The 15,390-nt window shown below is 47.9% G+C and overlaps 1 protein-coding gene across 8 annotated transcripts in view; it reads right to left on the reverse strand.

The window, feature by feature from the left end:
* RFTN1 (raftlin, lipid raft linker 1) overlaps positions 1–15,390 on the reverse strand; it is a 209,285-nt gene that overhangs the window by 99,755 nt on the left and 94,140 nt on the right. The window contains exon 1 of one of the 8 annotated variants that reach the window (XM_070467016.1): positions 14,033–14,091. The exons of 6 other annotated variants lie outside the window; for them this stretch is intronic. In XM_070467016.1, the coding sequence (XP_070323117.1) occupies positions 14,033–14,076 (44 nt within the window). In that variant the 5' untranslated portion in view covers positions 14,077–14,091. Of the gene's footprint in view, positions 1–8,606; positions 8,728–14,032; positions 14,092–15,390 lie in introns of those variants that run through there. One more of the 8 variants, XM_070467018.1, reaches the window with a different exon arrangement.

Here is a 15,390-nt window from a genome sequence, read left to right on the forward strand (position 1 = left end):
AGACAGCCTCACAAACAAGGAACTATAGTTACCAAAGGGGAAAGCAAGGGATAGAATGAGGAGGGATAAACTAGGAGTTTGTGATTAACAGACACATACTACTGTATATAAAATTTAAATATTCAATATTTTGTTCTAATCTATGAGGGAAAAGAATCTAAGGAAATAACTAAATCACTTTGGTGCTGTTGGAACCAACACAACATTGTAAATCAACTACAATAAAAAAGAGTCTTCCAGTGAGAAAGCAAAAAAACAAGAAAGTCAACATTGTTTCCAGTTTGTAGAACAGCCACAGAATGAAAGGAGGGAAGCTGGGTCCCTCTTTTCAGCAACTCAGGGCCCAGTCCCAGAGGATATTCATTCCTACAGGCTCTACTAGCTACCAGTTTTTGTTCTGGAACAAGACGTACTCTGAGGAGGAAGGCAGCTCTGGTTCATTTCATCAGAGCATTAACTCAGTTACATCTGAACTGAAAGAAGCACAGAAGAGGGACGAAATTCAGCACTGTTACAAATACCCTAGATGAAAGATGAAAACTCCCATCTTGGTCTTTGGTCACTTGAAGCAAATCCATGCATTTCAGAGGAGCAGGGGAGTAGCTCAGAGGCCCCCCCCCCCCAGCCTTGAGGAATAACCCCGCAGTTTAAACGAAAGGGTCGGAACTCTGAAGCGTGGCTGCGGGGCAGGGGAGGTGGCAAGGGCCCGTGAGGGCTCTGAGGACCGATGCTGGCTACCCTGGCCCTCAAGTCACACTTGGGGAGGTGCCGGCCCGAGACGGGTGTGCGCTCAGTCATGCCCGACTCTCTGCGACCCCAGGGACTGCAGCTCGCCAGGCCCCTCTGTCCCTGGGGTTCTCCAGGCAAGGATACTGGAGTGGGGTGCCATGCCCTCCTCCAGGGCATCTTCCTGACCCAGGGATGGAACCTGCATCTCTTGCGTCTCCTGCATTGGCAGGCAGACTCTTTGCTGCCATGCCACCTGGGAAGCCCGGGTGGGCAGCGGAGTCCCCCTCCTTGCCACCAGTCCTACGGAAAACAGCATCAAATCCACAGAAGTGTGACGTTTGCCTACAGCGCTGTCAGCGGGTGCTTCTGGGCTCCTTCTGGGGGTCAGGCAGGAGTAGGGGCAGTGACCTGGCTGTCTGAGTGAATGTGCCCTAAGCTGACCCCAGTGACCCCCCCTTCTGGTGTTCATGCCTTCCTACAATCCCTCCGAGTGGGCAGGACCTGTGGCTTGCTTCTAATAAACAGAGCCAGGCAAAGGGACGGAAGTTCCCTCCCGTGACGACGTGACACTGGACGACTCCATCTTAGCAGCGGTGAGCCACACGCTGCCCGTGCTGGCTGCTGGGCAGTGAGAGTGCCGTGTGGGCAACAAACAGCCAGCACGAAGCAGGCATCTTGGCCCTAGGAGATGAAATTCTGCCCAACACCAGAGGGAGCCTGGCCACAGAGCCTTCCCCAGCCAAGTCCCTGATGAGACCGCAGCCCCAGCCCACACCTCTGCGGCAACCCCACGAGGCCCACGGCCAAGAACCCAGAACAGCTGGAGAAACTGAGGTCAGCAACGCATGCTGTCTGAGCCACTAGGCTGGTGGTGACTTATCACAGAGCAAAGAAAACTCATGCAGTGGACGAGCAGGAAGACACAGCAGCTTCGTGCTCAGACCAGGCCTCCTCCTAGGGGGCCAAGTCTAGGCCCCAAGATCCAGCCAGACACCTGAGAACAGCCTCTGCCAGGTGATGAGGGCTTCAAGTCCCAGAGGACAAGGACCACCCTGGCATCAAGAAGCAGACATGCCCTAGAAGTGGGTCAAGGAACCATGGGCTGGCCCCCAAGGGACCCCAGCACGGCGGAGGGGGTGTCCTGCATTCAGCTGAGTTGCTAAGAATCCCAAAGACGCATCACTGGCTCAGCAGCATCTGCCTCCCTCCCGTGTGGGAGGGGAACTCCACCTACGCTTCCCCAAAGGCCACGTCCCTGTGTTGTCCTGGAAAAGGCTACTGGAAACCACCAAACTTCCCCCTAGACTGACGCCCCGATTCAGGCTTCCACTTCCCGAAGGGACAGAAAGATCTGGGTCTAAACAGTAAGAAAAAAGCGGGACTCAGCTGCATTTCTGGAGATGCAGGATTAACTACCAGCCAAAGCCTCTCTGGGGCTTCCCTGGCGGTTCAGCTGGTAAAGGATCCGTCTGCAATGCGGGAGACCTGAGTTCGATCTGTGGGTTGGGGAGATCCCGTGGAGAAGGGAAAGGCAACCCACTCCAGTATTCTGGAGGATCCCATGGACCCTATAGGCCATGGCGTCGCAAACAGTTGGACATGACTGAGCGACTTTCACTTCACTTCCTTTCAAAGCCTTTCTTATCTGGAAATTACCACCAAATACACTGAGATTAAACGCGGACACTCACAGAAGAGCATTGCTAACAAAGAAATATACTTCCCCACCTCCCTCCACCCCTCCCCTCCACAATTTCCTCTAGGTTTATTAGAGGCTACAGTACTTAAAGCTAACTGGAGGTGGGTCATCTCCCAGAGGTGTGCCTTTGGAGAATTGATTTAAACGTTTTATGGTTACTCTCTATCACTGTTCAACAAGTGGCATCCCTGTAAAGATTAAATAAGACAAAAACACGTCCAGCCCTGAGCACAAGGCAAAGCAAGAAGCCTGGACTCCCCACACACGAGCAGCTGCCGGTCTATTCCTATCATCTGCATTCCTGGCCTTTACCACGGTTCCTGATTACTCCTGCACACAATGAATACCGACCACGCTACGACCGTGTGGCAGACACTCTTCCTTAGCACAGACCAGCAGGCAAGAGAGACGGAACCTCTGCCCTCACTGAGCTCACAGTCGGGTGGAAGGGGACAGGCAGTTAATAAGAAATACACAAGAGCACCCACAGTACATCCCGCAGTGGCAAGCACTGGAGAATAAAGAAACAGCAAGCTAAGGAGAATCGGGGGTGGGTTGGGTTATGCAGTTTCTATGAGGGGCTCTGGGCAGTCTCCTTGAGAAGGTGGCACCTGGATGAAGGTCTCTGGGAGGTGAGGCAGTTGACTGTGCTGACAGCTGGGAAACAAGCTTCCAGGCAGAGGACCAGCCAGTGCAAAGGCCCTGGGGTGAGATGGTACGAAAAGGCCACGCAGCTCAGCGGACAAGGGGCAGGAGAGGAAGAAGAGATGAGATCAGACAGCCGGTGAGGAGCCTGAGAGCACAGACTCACAGGCCACAGTGACGACAGCGGCGTTTACTCAGAACGGCAGGGGAAGTCCTTGGAGGATGTTGAACAGAGAAGTGATGTGACCTGATTTATTCTAAAAGGATCCTTCTGGGGACTTCCCCACGGGTTTAGCGACTGACACTCCACCTCCCCATGCAGAGGGCCTGGGTTCAATCCCTGGTTAAGGAACTAGGGCCCGTATGCCACAACTAAGAGTTTGCATGCTGCAAGTAAATATCCCGAGTGCCTTAACTAGGACCCGGCTCAGCCAAATAAATGAGTGAATAAAAATAAATATTACAAAAAAGGATCCTTCTGGCTTCAGGGGGCAGCTAAGAGACTAACGCAGTGGTCCAGGTGGGAGGTGATGGTGGCCCAAAGTGGACTGGTAGCAGTGTGACAATGGTGGGAAGTGTTGGATTCTGGATAAATTTTCAAGGCAGAATCTTCAAGACTTCCTTATGAACAGCTTGTGTGAAAGCAAGCAAGCACGTGAGGATGACTCCAAGGGTTTCTGCCCCAGCAGCAGAGAATGGATGATGCAGCCAGGACTATGGTGAGGAAGGAAGGCTGCGGGAGCAGTGTCCCGGGAAGAATTTGGTTTGCCACGTCCTGAACTTGACACATCCAGCAGACAGCCAAGCAGAGATGTCTAGGAGAGAACTGAACTCATGTTCGAGTTTGGACTTCATCAATTTGCGAGTTAGCCACTTGCGGATGCTAGTCAAAGCACAAGACTGGATGAGATCTTAATTAAGAGAGGGAAGGGAGTCAGGACTGAGCCTGGGCACCCTGCACCCTGAAGAAGTTGGGAAGGAAAGAAGAGAAAGCGGCCAAGGAGACAAAGAAAGAGCAACCACAGAGGAAGAGAGAGAACCGAGAGAACGCACTGCCCAGGATCAAGCCAAGCAGGCACATCCAGGGGAGGGGAGGAGCCGCCGGGTTCACGGTTTCATTAACATATTTACCACATCCTCTTCCATTGACTTATCCTCTTGAAAGCCCAAGAGAGAAACTAGATTTGATACACCCTATGGAAAAAAGGCTTTGCAAAGAAATCTGTTCACATTTAACATATGACTATCCTGTTAAATGGGCTGATGGTGAAATTAATCTAAGACAGGGGTTCCAAATATCTTGGCTTTTTGAAAAAAAACACCATTCTTGTGCCGTTGGGTCATTTCTCAGAACCAGCCTGGAGGGAATATTAACTAAACAGGGCCTCTGATCCATCTCGTGTCCCGGGGCCCCAACTAAACACACTGCAGAGTTGGGAGGGGGTTATTTCCAGCCACTCCAAAGGGAGTTTCTGAAAGGAAGAGGGAATAAAAACATATAGAGCACAGAGGGCTTCCTGGTGGCTCAGATGGGAAAGCATTTGCCCGAAATGCAGGAGACCCGGGTTCAATCCCTGGGTCGGGAAGATCCCCTGCAGAAGAAAATGGCAAACTGCTCTGGTATTCTTGCCTGGAAAATCCCATGGACCGAGGAGCCTGGCGGGCTACATTCCAGGGGGTCAGAGGTAGTCGGATTCAACTGAGCGCGTGCGTGCGCGCGCACACACAGCACAGATGTAAGGTCCTGAAAGCCAAGAATGAATGAGACAAGACGAGTTCAGATTCCCAGAGCACAGCAGGGAAGCGTCAACAAGGCACATAAATTGAGCACCCCCAACCACTTGAGACACTGGAGAAGCGACTAAGACTTCACAGTCCTGCTGAGTTTTGTTTTTTAAATCCTTAACATCACAACTAAATGCTGTGGTATCCTGGACAGGGGCCCACAACCAGAAAAGGACATTAACAGAAAAACCGATGAAATCCAAATAAAATCCACGCTTTAGTTACCAGCAGCGTACCGATGTCAATTTCCTAGTTTTGACAAATGTACCTCAGTGATGTAAGATATGAATGATGGTGGAAACTCAGTGAAGGGTATAAAGGAATTCTCTTTAATTTCTTTGAAACTGTTCTGTTAAGCTTGAAATTATTCCAAATAATAATTTACTTTTTTTTTCAAAAAAGAAAGAAAGCCATCAACTATGCTGGGGGTGAGGATGCTTGTTTGTTTTAATTCTGTTTATTCTTAAAGTCAGTGTTTCTTGTCCTAAATTGCACCGATGCCCCTGCCTGACCATCCTTTCCATAGAAGAAGCTCCTCGAGGGACTTCCCTGAGGTTAAGAGGCTAAGACTCTACTCCCAACATGAGGGCCCAGGTTTGATCCCCGGTCGAGGAACAAGACCCCACAGGCCACCACGAAAAGAATCTGATCCCGCAAGTGAGGCCCAGCACAGCCAACTAAATACATAAATTTTTTTTAAGATGCTCCTCAAATCACAAGAAGACAATGAGTGAAACAACTGGGTCTGAGGGAAAAGGAGGAATAATCTTCCTTGATGTGCTCCGACTTTAGACACAGGAGCAAGTCAGCAGGCAAACCCCGGGCTCAGCGACTCAGACGGCGTGTCCCCTCGGGCAGGTGTTCCCCGCCGGCCGCACCCAACCTCGGGCTCACCTCGGGAGCTCACCCAGACTGTGGTTTATCTGGTGTGAGGTGCGGCCTGGGTCACGGGGCTCTGCAAACACCCTGGTGATCCTGGCGGGCAGCCAGCGCGGGAACCGACGGCTTGTGTTCCAGCCGCCCCTTTCCTGGAGGCTTTCCTTGGTGACAATGGAGCGAGTCCGTAAGAAAGAGGAAACGCAGAAAGAGGGACCTGGAGAGACCAGCCGTGTCCACTCCAGTCTGCTCAGAAGACCAAGCTCCCAGAAAAAGGACCAGACCTTGAGGAAATATATGAATGCATAACGCTATCTGTGCCTCTTTCCATTAGAAAAACTCAAAAATACTTCCCACTCGTTGCTGTCTGCACTCTTCTTATTTTTTACTGCGGCAGAACACACATAAAACACTGACCATTTCAGCCATTTCTCAGGAACATTCAGTGTCAGTAAGTTCGTTCACAATGCTGGGCAGCTAGCACCACGATCATTTCCAGAACTTTCTCATCACCCCAAACTGCATAAACGGGACTTGGGCCAACACTGAACATGGCCATGTAAGAAAATTCGGATAAATGCTAGTCAAACAAACACGTGAAACCAGATTCGGACGCTGAGCGTGTGTGCGCAGACCTTTCTGGAAGGTAAGGCAGGGCGGCGAAGAGTCATCTACATGCTGATGGAGCCCCTGAGAGGTGAACCCAGCAGCGCTGTTTCAAACCATGTAAATGATCACTCGCTCCGCGGGACGCTGCCCTCACGCTCAGACGCAGGCTCACGCACAGCACCGCCGTCACAACTGCTGTGGCCGTTCCCCGGGGAGGGTCAGAAGGTCACACCACGGGGAGCGACCTCAGAGGGCCCACGGACAATGAGTGCAAGACGGTATTTTTCTGACCAGAGTACATAATCTAATTGCTTTCTTCTCACATAAAGGACAGAGAATCGGTCTTCATGTCCACCGAGAAACAAGCTCCCTCCTGCCTTTCTGCACACACAGGGTCCAGCCTGGCTCCCTTCCACATCACCATTTCTGGGAGCAACGTGGCCGCAGACAAACTTGACTGGCCAGGGAAAGCCCCAGTGCCCGGATGAGGTCAGCGGCCAGGCCGAGCCACCACGGTCCCACTGAGGAGCCGGCCAGGACGGCGGAAAAGCTCCGTGAGGCGGGCAGCTCAAGCCAAGCCATCACTCGAAACTCCAGGCCAGCGCTGCCAGACCTCCTAATTCTTTTAAAGAGGCTACTATGCTGTGTTTTTATGTTGGCCACAAACGTCCAATTTTGGCTCTAAGCAATGTTTATGAATAGCACGTAAGCCAACGTCCTTGGGATTGACTCTGACCTCTTGGCCACCAGGCCCTGGCTCCTGGGATCCATACACAGGGCCCACCGTGAGTCACAGAGGCTGGAGGCCAGGCAGGAGATAAGAGGGAACAGACTGTCTCATGGGCTCAGCATTGGGACCGCTGACCCAGAAACCCGAGCCCGGGGTTTCACCCCTAGGGATGACCCAGCCAACTCTTCCCCGCCCCGCTCCCTGCGACTGGGATCAGGACTTGACTCCGAGCTGCCTGATCTCACGGCGGCTGGGACAGAACCCTTTTTTGTCCATCATTGCAACACTTCTGAGTGCTTTAAACATCCAACGTGATCACGGGCAAAAGGGTTAATCCTCAAGTTGTTCCCATGAAATGCCAAGCAGTAAGTTGAATACCTATTTTGGTCTCACGGAAAGATCTGAAATCAGGCCACTAAAAAGCAGATGCCCGTCAAAAAACTACTATAAACTATCCACTTCAACAATAAACATGTTAATAAAATGTATCATACACACATCTTTTAAATAATAAACATGTAATAGATCTCACTCCAACTCATTAGTCCCTTAGACAGCTTCCAAGACCATGAGCTGAAGCATCATCTTCTTTTTCCCAGGACAGAAAGCACAGTTTGAACTTGAGTTATGAAAAGAAATGAGGGAGAATGTACAGTTCATCAATAGGGCTATTTTTGCCTCTTTTAGGAACAGTCATAAAGAAATGGTGACAAACACAAACTTAGATCACTAGGCACTTCTCCAATGAGGAAAAAAAAAAAAATCACTAAATGTCAGTTGACAGAAACAAATTCTCTATCTCTGGGAACAGGAAGGAATTTTAAACTATTTCCCTCAAGGCAATGCCAGGTTCAAGTAAAATGATCAGAATGGTGTTCTCGTGTGTGTGTGTGTGTGTGTGTGTGTGTGTGTGTGTGTGTGTTTAAGGAGTAATAGGGAGGAAAATGAACTACAGATCTGAGAAAGATCTATGAGTGAAAGAAAAAGAAAGCTTCTTCTAGCTTCATGAGCTTATGTAAAATTAATGCCAATAAAGACATCTGCTCATTTATCATCTCTTTCTTCATCATCTGCTTGACCACTGACCACATGTAGGGCTGGAGTTAGGTCCCACTCTCGGGAAACTTACAGTCCAGCATTTTGCCTAGTGAAATGTCAGACAGGGAAAGACAAATACTGCATGTTATCACTTAAATGTGGAATCTAAAAAACAAAACAAATTAGTCAATATGACAAAGTAGAAACAGACTCAGAGGGAGAAGAAACTAGTGGTTAACAGTGGGGAGAGGGGAACGGGGAGGGGTGACTTAGGGGCAGGGGTTTCAGAGACAAATTATTGTGCATAAATAAGCTATAAGAATAAACTGTACAACGGGGGGAACATAGTCAACATTTTACAATAACTATAAACAGAGTGTAATCCTTAAAAATTGTGAGTCACTATGTTGTACACTGGAACTTATATAATTCTGTAAATCAATCACACTTCAATCATTAAAAAAGGAAACTTAGCATCTACAGGCATCTACCTACCCAATACTGCTGTTCATTCTAACCACAGAGAAAAGTACAGTCGCTCAGTCGTGTCCGACTCTTTGTGACCCCATGGACTGTAGCCCACCAGGCTTCTCTGTCCATGGGATTTTCCAGGCAAGAATACTGGAGTGGGTTGCCATTTCCTTCTCCAACCACAGAGAAGAGCTATGAAAGTTCAGTTGCTTCTAGAGTCAGGGATCAGGGAAAGTTTTAAAAAGCCAGGAGCATGTCAGCTGAGTCTCTGAAGCTGTGTGAACATCAGTCATGAGACCATGGGTAAAAAGACATTCCAGGCACTGAGAACGGAAGTCAGTGAGGATCCAGATGAAAAAGAAGCATGCATTACATGATGGATATAATAAATAGGTCAATCTGGTAGAAGATACAGGAAGGCAAGGTTTGTTTACTGTAATTCAGCTGGATCAGTAAACAGAAGCCTGACAAATGAACGGGTGAATCTGCGGTTGGAGCGGATGACATGAGGGCTGGGCAGTGCTGGCTGGAGCAGAAAGGGAGAAAGGCGGATGGAAAGAACCGGAGGGGGTTGCAACAGGACAGGCCTAGCCTTCAGTTTGAGGTAAAGAGGAGTCATGAATCATCTTAGATAAAAGAAGATAGGAAAGTACAGATTCTAAGAAGATCAAGCAAGCATCACTGGGTACGATGGAGGAGGAGGTGAAAGAATATTTCAGGAGAGCAGAAATGGGAGCTAAGATTTTTTTGCAGAAGGAGTGACTGGATGGGAGAGAGATGCGAGGTATTTCTTATCTCTGCAGTTGGTGGTGGTTGGGGTCGGAGGAGGGGGACAGACTGCCGCTCCCCAAAGATGCTCTAGTTCAACAGGGAAAAGAGTACTGACAAAGAGTTCATCTCTTTGCAAAATGAACCAAATCTACCAAAAATAATAAAAAAAAAAAAAGGCTGCTGGAGCCCACAGTTTTCTCTAACAGGGATGCTTGAGAAACGCTTGCAGGGGCTTCCCTGCCACCCAGCGCTTGAGTCCTGTGCTTCCACCGCGGCGGTGCCAGTCCCATCCCTGCTCGGGGAGCGACGGTCCTGCCTGCCGCAGGCTGGGGGGGGGGGGCAGGAAACACGTAAGCAAACAAATAAATTTAAACCTACCTTACTGAAAAACAAGAAATACTCGAGGAAGAAAAAAGCCAAGTGAACAAACCCAAGTGAATTTTTCAATAAAGCACCTAATTATGGAGTTTATCAGGGGGAGTGCTGAAGTAGAAGGGAAAGAAAGAACTCCTCAGGGGGTCACTGCCCTGTCTTCTCCCTTCTTTTTTCACCAGCAGACATGCACCCCAGCTGCGGATACGGGTTTGGTATCCCCAAGAAGATTTCAGAAAGGATGGGGGAGGGGTGCAAGTGGTACCCTAACCACACACTCTCCCAGGGAGCTGTGCGCTGCCAGTGGGTGCAAGGCATCATGGGTGCCTAGCCAGCCACGCCTGCTATTTATTTTACAGAAACCTTGCCACATCCTGCCTTGCTCTGCATGTTCTCTGGTTGATAAGCCATCAGCGAGCGCAAGACATAAAGAGTTTACCTTTAACCTTAAAGGCAAGTGAGAAAGCTAACAAACAAGCTTTACCCCAGGCATCCCTGTATAACACTGCTGCGAAAGAAATTCAATTTCCACCACACTGGATGACAGCTAAGAGAACCCCCACCGCACGAAATGGGACTCGGGGCAGAGTCCTACTTTCTCACGAATTCTGCAAGGCTCCTCCCTGGCTTTGAAAGATATGGAAATGATGAACAGTAGTACTGATGCATCAATATTATTTTTATAATGCATATTTATTACTTAACATAACACTGAATAAAGGCAGGCAGGTCTGCTCGGTACTGATTGGCTCAGAAAAATCACAATATCTGCAAACAAAAATAACAGCCGCAGCTCCACACATGAACGCCCTTCCTAAGACTCTCACAGGCCACGTCTGGTGAAGCAACAGGAAGTCTCTTTTTCATTTACAGATAATGCACACATCCCAGATCAAGTTTGCTTATGGTTTCCTTCTTTTCTGGGTCTTCCTGCTGGCACCCTTTAACCTGCTGAGTTACACAAGGCATGTGCTCCATCTCTGAGCTACCAGTAGCAACCCACACGCTGCTACTGAGCATCTAAAATGTGGCCAGTGCCACTGAGGAAATGAGCGCTTAGTTTTATTTAACTTTAGTTGATACACGTGGCTGTGCGTGCGTGCATGCGTGGGTGCTAGTGGCTCCCTAAGAGGAAAGTACAGTTTATCACCTTTCTCAGACTTTGATGTGCATAGAGACCCCGGGATTCTGTTAAAATGCAGATTCGGAGTCAGCCGCTCTGGGTCGGGCTGGATCCGCATTTCTAAGGAGCTCCCAGGAGATACTGTGCATGGAACACCACGCAGACTCAAAACTGCTTCTGGAACCACAGGTGTGACCCGGCAACTTCACGAATCGGCGGTCTCCAAAGCTTTTTAATCACACAATCCATCAGTAACAGTCTCCCGAGTATTACAGTACCCGCATCTTATGTATGTTAGAAAACAATACACACAGCACTCAACATTTAGAAGATGAGACACAGATGAAATGAGCAGTATGTAAAAAGTATAATCACGATACATGTGAAGTCACTCAATCATGTCTTATTCTTTGTTACCCCTCGGCTCCTCCGTCCATGGGGTTCTCCAAGCCAGAACACTGGAGTGAGCTGCCATTTCCTTCTCCCATCTTCCCACCCAGGGATTGAACCCAGGTCTCCCGCATTGCAGGCAGACTCTTTACTGTTTGAGCCCACCAGGAAATCGTATAATCACAATAGGTTACTGTTTATTAATAATTAATATTCCAAGGCATAATATACACTGGAAATGAGATTCACTGCTAACAATAGTGGAAGTAAATCCACATTGCAAAATGTCATCTTGAAGTTAAAATTTCTTTGGCCACCTTCTGTCAGATAGAAATAGGTGGCATTGGCTTTTTTTATGTCACTAAGAAAGCTCTCACATACAGTGAAGAGAAGGCTCAATGTGGCCATTTCGTGTGTCTGTGTGTGTGAAAGAGAATTTCACATTTACATGACTGGTATTCTGTATTCTCCTCAATCTGCAATCACTTAACAGGAGTTTTTTAACCATGTGTATATGTCATGAGAGCTAACTTAGTTAAAACAACAAAAAAGAATCCACAAATCCACTTTTCTGGGTTCTCAACTGAAACAGCTCCCTGAACCCAGGCCCCTCCAGGAACCCACAACCTGCTTTGTGAGGACAGGGCTCCTCTGAGATCTGCACCCAGCCAGGCCACTACCTTCAACCTGAATGCTAAACATCGATGTTACTAATGCATAATGTCTCTCCTCATTTTCAATATAGACAGGCATAAGTCTCAGTGATCTTTTAACATGGGTGCCCACCTTTGGTAACGACTGGTCTAAACTGTGTAGAATTTTCAGAACAATCAGAAAGCTCTAAAATAAAAAATTAACTTCTGACAATAATACTGAATGCCATGGTCTTAAAGTGGGCTTCCCTTGTAGCTCAGACAGTAAAGAATCTGCCTGTAGTGTGGGAGACCCAGGTTCGATCCTTAGGATGGGAAGATCCCCTGGAGAAGGGAATGGCAACCCACTCCAGTATTCTTGCCTGGAGAATTCCATGGACAGAGGAGCCTGGTTCGCTATAGTCCACGGGGTTGCAAAGAGCTGCACACAACTGAGCAACTATGCTTACATTTATGGTCTTTAAAACACAAGGGAGAAATTCTTCTCAGGTTAGTATGTAAACGAAATTACAATTTCAACAGGGTTTACTAGGGACTGAAGGAAACAACCATGGACTATATATGGAAAAATCAATATGCAAAAGTGGCTAAGACCCTGCAGAAGAAGAGTGTCTGACTAGACATTAATACACACCACAAAGTTATTGTGATCCAAAGAGCAAAAATCAATCAACAGGTCAAAGGAACAGTAGAGAATCAGGAGATTAGGGTATACGCAGAAATCCAACCTATGATAAAGGCGGCATTTCATTCCCTGGCTAAGTTAGGTTAGCACAATCGATGCTGTTGACAAAAGGACAAGGAAATACAGTTAAGACTCCCCACCTCACGCCCTTACACTAATCCAGGGGTTCTCAACGGGGGCAGTTTTGCGGGTCAGGGACATTTGGTAACGTCTGGAAACATTTCTGATCGTCGTAACTGCAAGGGCAGGAAGGGGGGGTGTTTGCTACTGATGCCCAGTGGGTAGAGGTGGGCACGATGCCATATCCCCTACATCTCACAGGATGGCTTCTGGCCCAGAAGGTCAACGGCTGAAAAGCTATGAACGTGGAAAAATCCTACCCTAACCCTAATGGTTATAAAGTCAAAGTATTAGATGCAGAAATATCCTGGGGGGAATCTCGGCTCCTCTGTGCCATCAGAAGGGTGACTGCCACAGTCACCATTCTGAGCACTGTTTTCTTGGATTCCCAGAGGAAAGACAAGGTATATCACAAAGCAAAGAGAAAGGACTCTGGCTCCGGCAATAAATACATGATCAGTGTCATGGCCAATAAATAGTAAATCACGTTAAGAAGTGCCTTTGAATCTAAGATATGACACAAGGGAACTTCTCTACGAAACAGAACAGGCTCACAGACACAGGGAACAGACCTGTGGTTGCCAGGGGGATGGGGCAGCAGAAGGATAAGTCGGGAGCCTGGGATTATCAGAGGCAAACATATTATACACAGGATGGATAAACAACAAGATCCTGCTTACAACACAGGGAACTATACTCAATATCCTGGGATAAAACCACCATGGCAAAGAATATGAAAAAGAATGTATATATATAAAATACATATATGTATAACTGAATCACTTTACTGTGTAGCAAAATTTAATACAACATGTGAATCAATGACATTTGAATAAAATAATTTTTTTTTTAAAAAGTGCCTGCAAACATATATGGGAGAAGGCAATGGCACCCCACTCCAGTACTCTTGCCTGGAAAGTCCCATGGACGGAGGAGCCTGGTAGGCTGCAGTCCATGGGGTTTCGAAGAGTCGGACACGACTGAGCGACTTCACTTTCACTTTTCACTTTCAAGCATTGAAGAAGGAAATGGCAACCCACTCCAGTGTTCCTGCCTGGAGAATCCCAGGGATGGAGGAGCCTGGTGGGCTGCCGCCTATGGGGTCGCACAGAGTTGGACTCTACTGAAGCGACTTAGCAGCAGCAGCAAACATATATAAACATTCTTCACAATAAAAGCAGGCTTTTTGTTCCTGTTTGTTAAGATCGAGGTTGCCTAGAAGAGCAACTCTGGGGACTTAACCTGTAGAGCTGAGGATGAAAATCATGAAAACTTCGACAAATCGGGTCTGTTATAAATCCCCCCAGAAGACTGCGTTCACTTCATTCTCTCTTACCTTACAAGGGTCACTGCCTTAGAAACACAGACACGTAGATTCATGCTGCTTTTGCTTTTAGGGCACAGAGGGAAACAAGGTACTGGTGGTCTTAGACCCATCCCCGGTACAGCACCGTTCAATGCAGAAACTGACAAGGCCCGGGCAGTCTGCTGAACGGAGGCGTCTGGGGGTCTCCCGATGGTTCGCAGCAGCAGCCTGTGTCCTCAAACCAGCGTGGGGGTGACCAGGCTCGTCCCACCGCCTGGACAGGTACTGTACAGCCCAGAGGAATCTGGGGATTCTCAGAGGACCCTCCTATAAGCTCTGGGCCCTTAAACCAAACAGGATGTGTTTCTGAGCCATGAGCCCCAAGACGGGCCGTGAGCCCCACCTCCACCAACCCTCCCGCTCACCCAGCCTGCACTCCGGTCCTCAGAGGTCATCAGTGACTTCTCCAGCCTCATCTTCTTAGGACATAAAATAGAAGTGAGGGATAACGCAAGACTTCCTCTATTTTTTAGCTATAAAATAGAGTCTAAAACCTCTGCTGAATGCATGAGTGTTTTCCACAAACAAGGACAATAAAAACAACTCTCATGAGGACGTGGTGAGACTAGATTGTAACACTTAACACACACAGGAATGAAGGGAAAGCACTCCCAGGCCCTCGGAAACAGGTGTGATGTGAATACCAGTTACTAATTTGGTTTTTAAAGTCTTTGTAGCCATTTGAAGTTCCATCTCATGATGGCTGAATAGGAAGCAAATGACATGATGTACTCCACTAAATCGCATTACAGCATTTACCTCTTTGTAAAATGGCTCCGTTTTCCCACCATTTAAAACATTACAGAAAACAGCTTGGATAGATCATAGAGATAATCATTACATCACAATCTCAAGAACGTTGCCATCACTAATAATGCACTTATGTGGACCTGGGAGTTATTTCTCACCTGCTGCTGCGTTCATGGCTAAAAATGCAAAACTAAACGAGCACTAGCCTTTTCCAAGGCCCAACACGTGTAATGCCCATGGTATCCTTCTTAGCTGGAGCAATACACACCATCTAAGTTACTACTAACTGACAAGCAAGACTAAGGACAAAAGAAAGACTTTGCCAGGAAGACACTCTGAGTTCCTAAATTTAATATGGACTAAGCATACAATGCCACAGAACACAGCTTCCTAGAGTCCACTGTAATTTAAAGGTTGTGTGCGCATGTGGGAGGGGAGGGCTTCTCTTTACTTTATTCTAAAACAAACACAGGCATGTCACAGTACTGCCGAATTGGCACAGGGTATACGATCAACAGGAAATTTCAAAGAAACAGAGTTGCTTGCGCTATTTGTGTTCTGGGTACCTTGCTTGCTAT

This window comes from Odocoileus virginianus, chromosome 4, assembly GCF_023699985.2.
Source record: "Odocoileus virginianus isolate 20LAN1187 ecotype Illinois chromosome 4, Ovbor_1.2, whole genome shotgun sequence".
Lineage (NCBI taxonomy): Eukaryota > Metazoa > Chordata > Mammalia > Artiodactyla > Cervidae > Odocoileus > Odocoileus virginianus.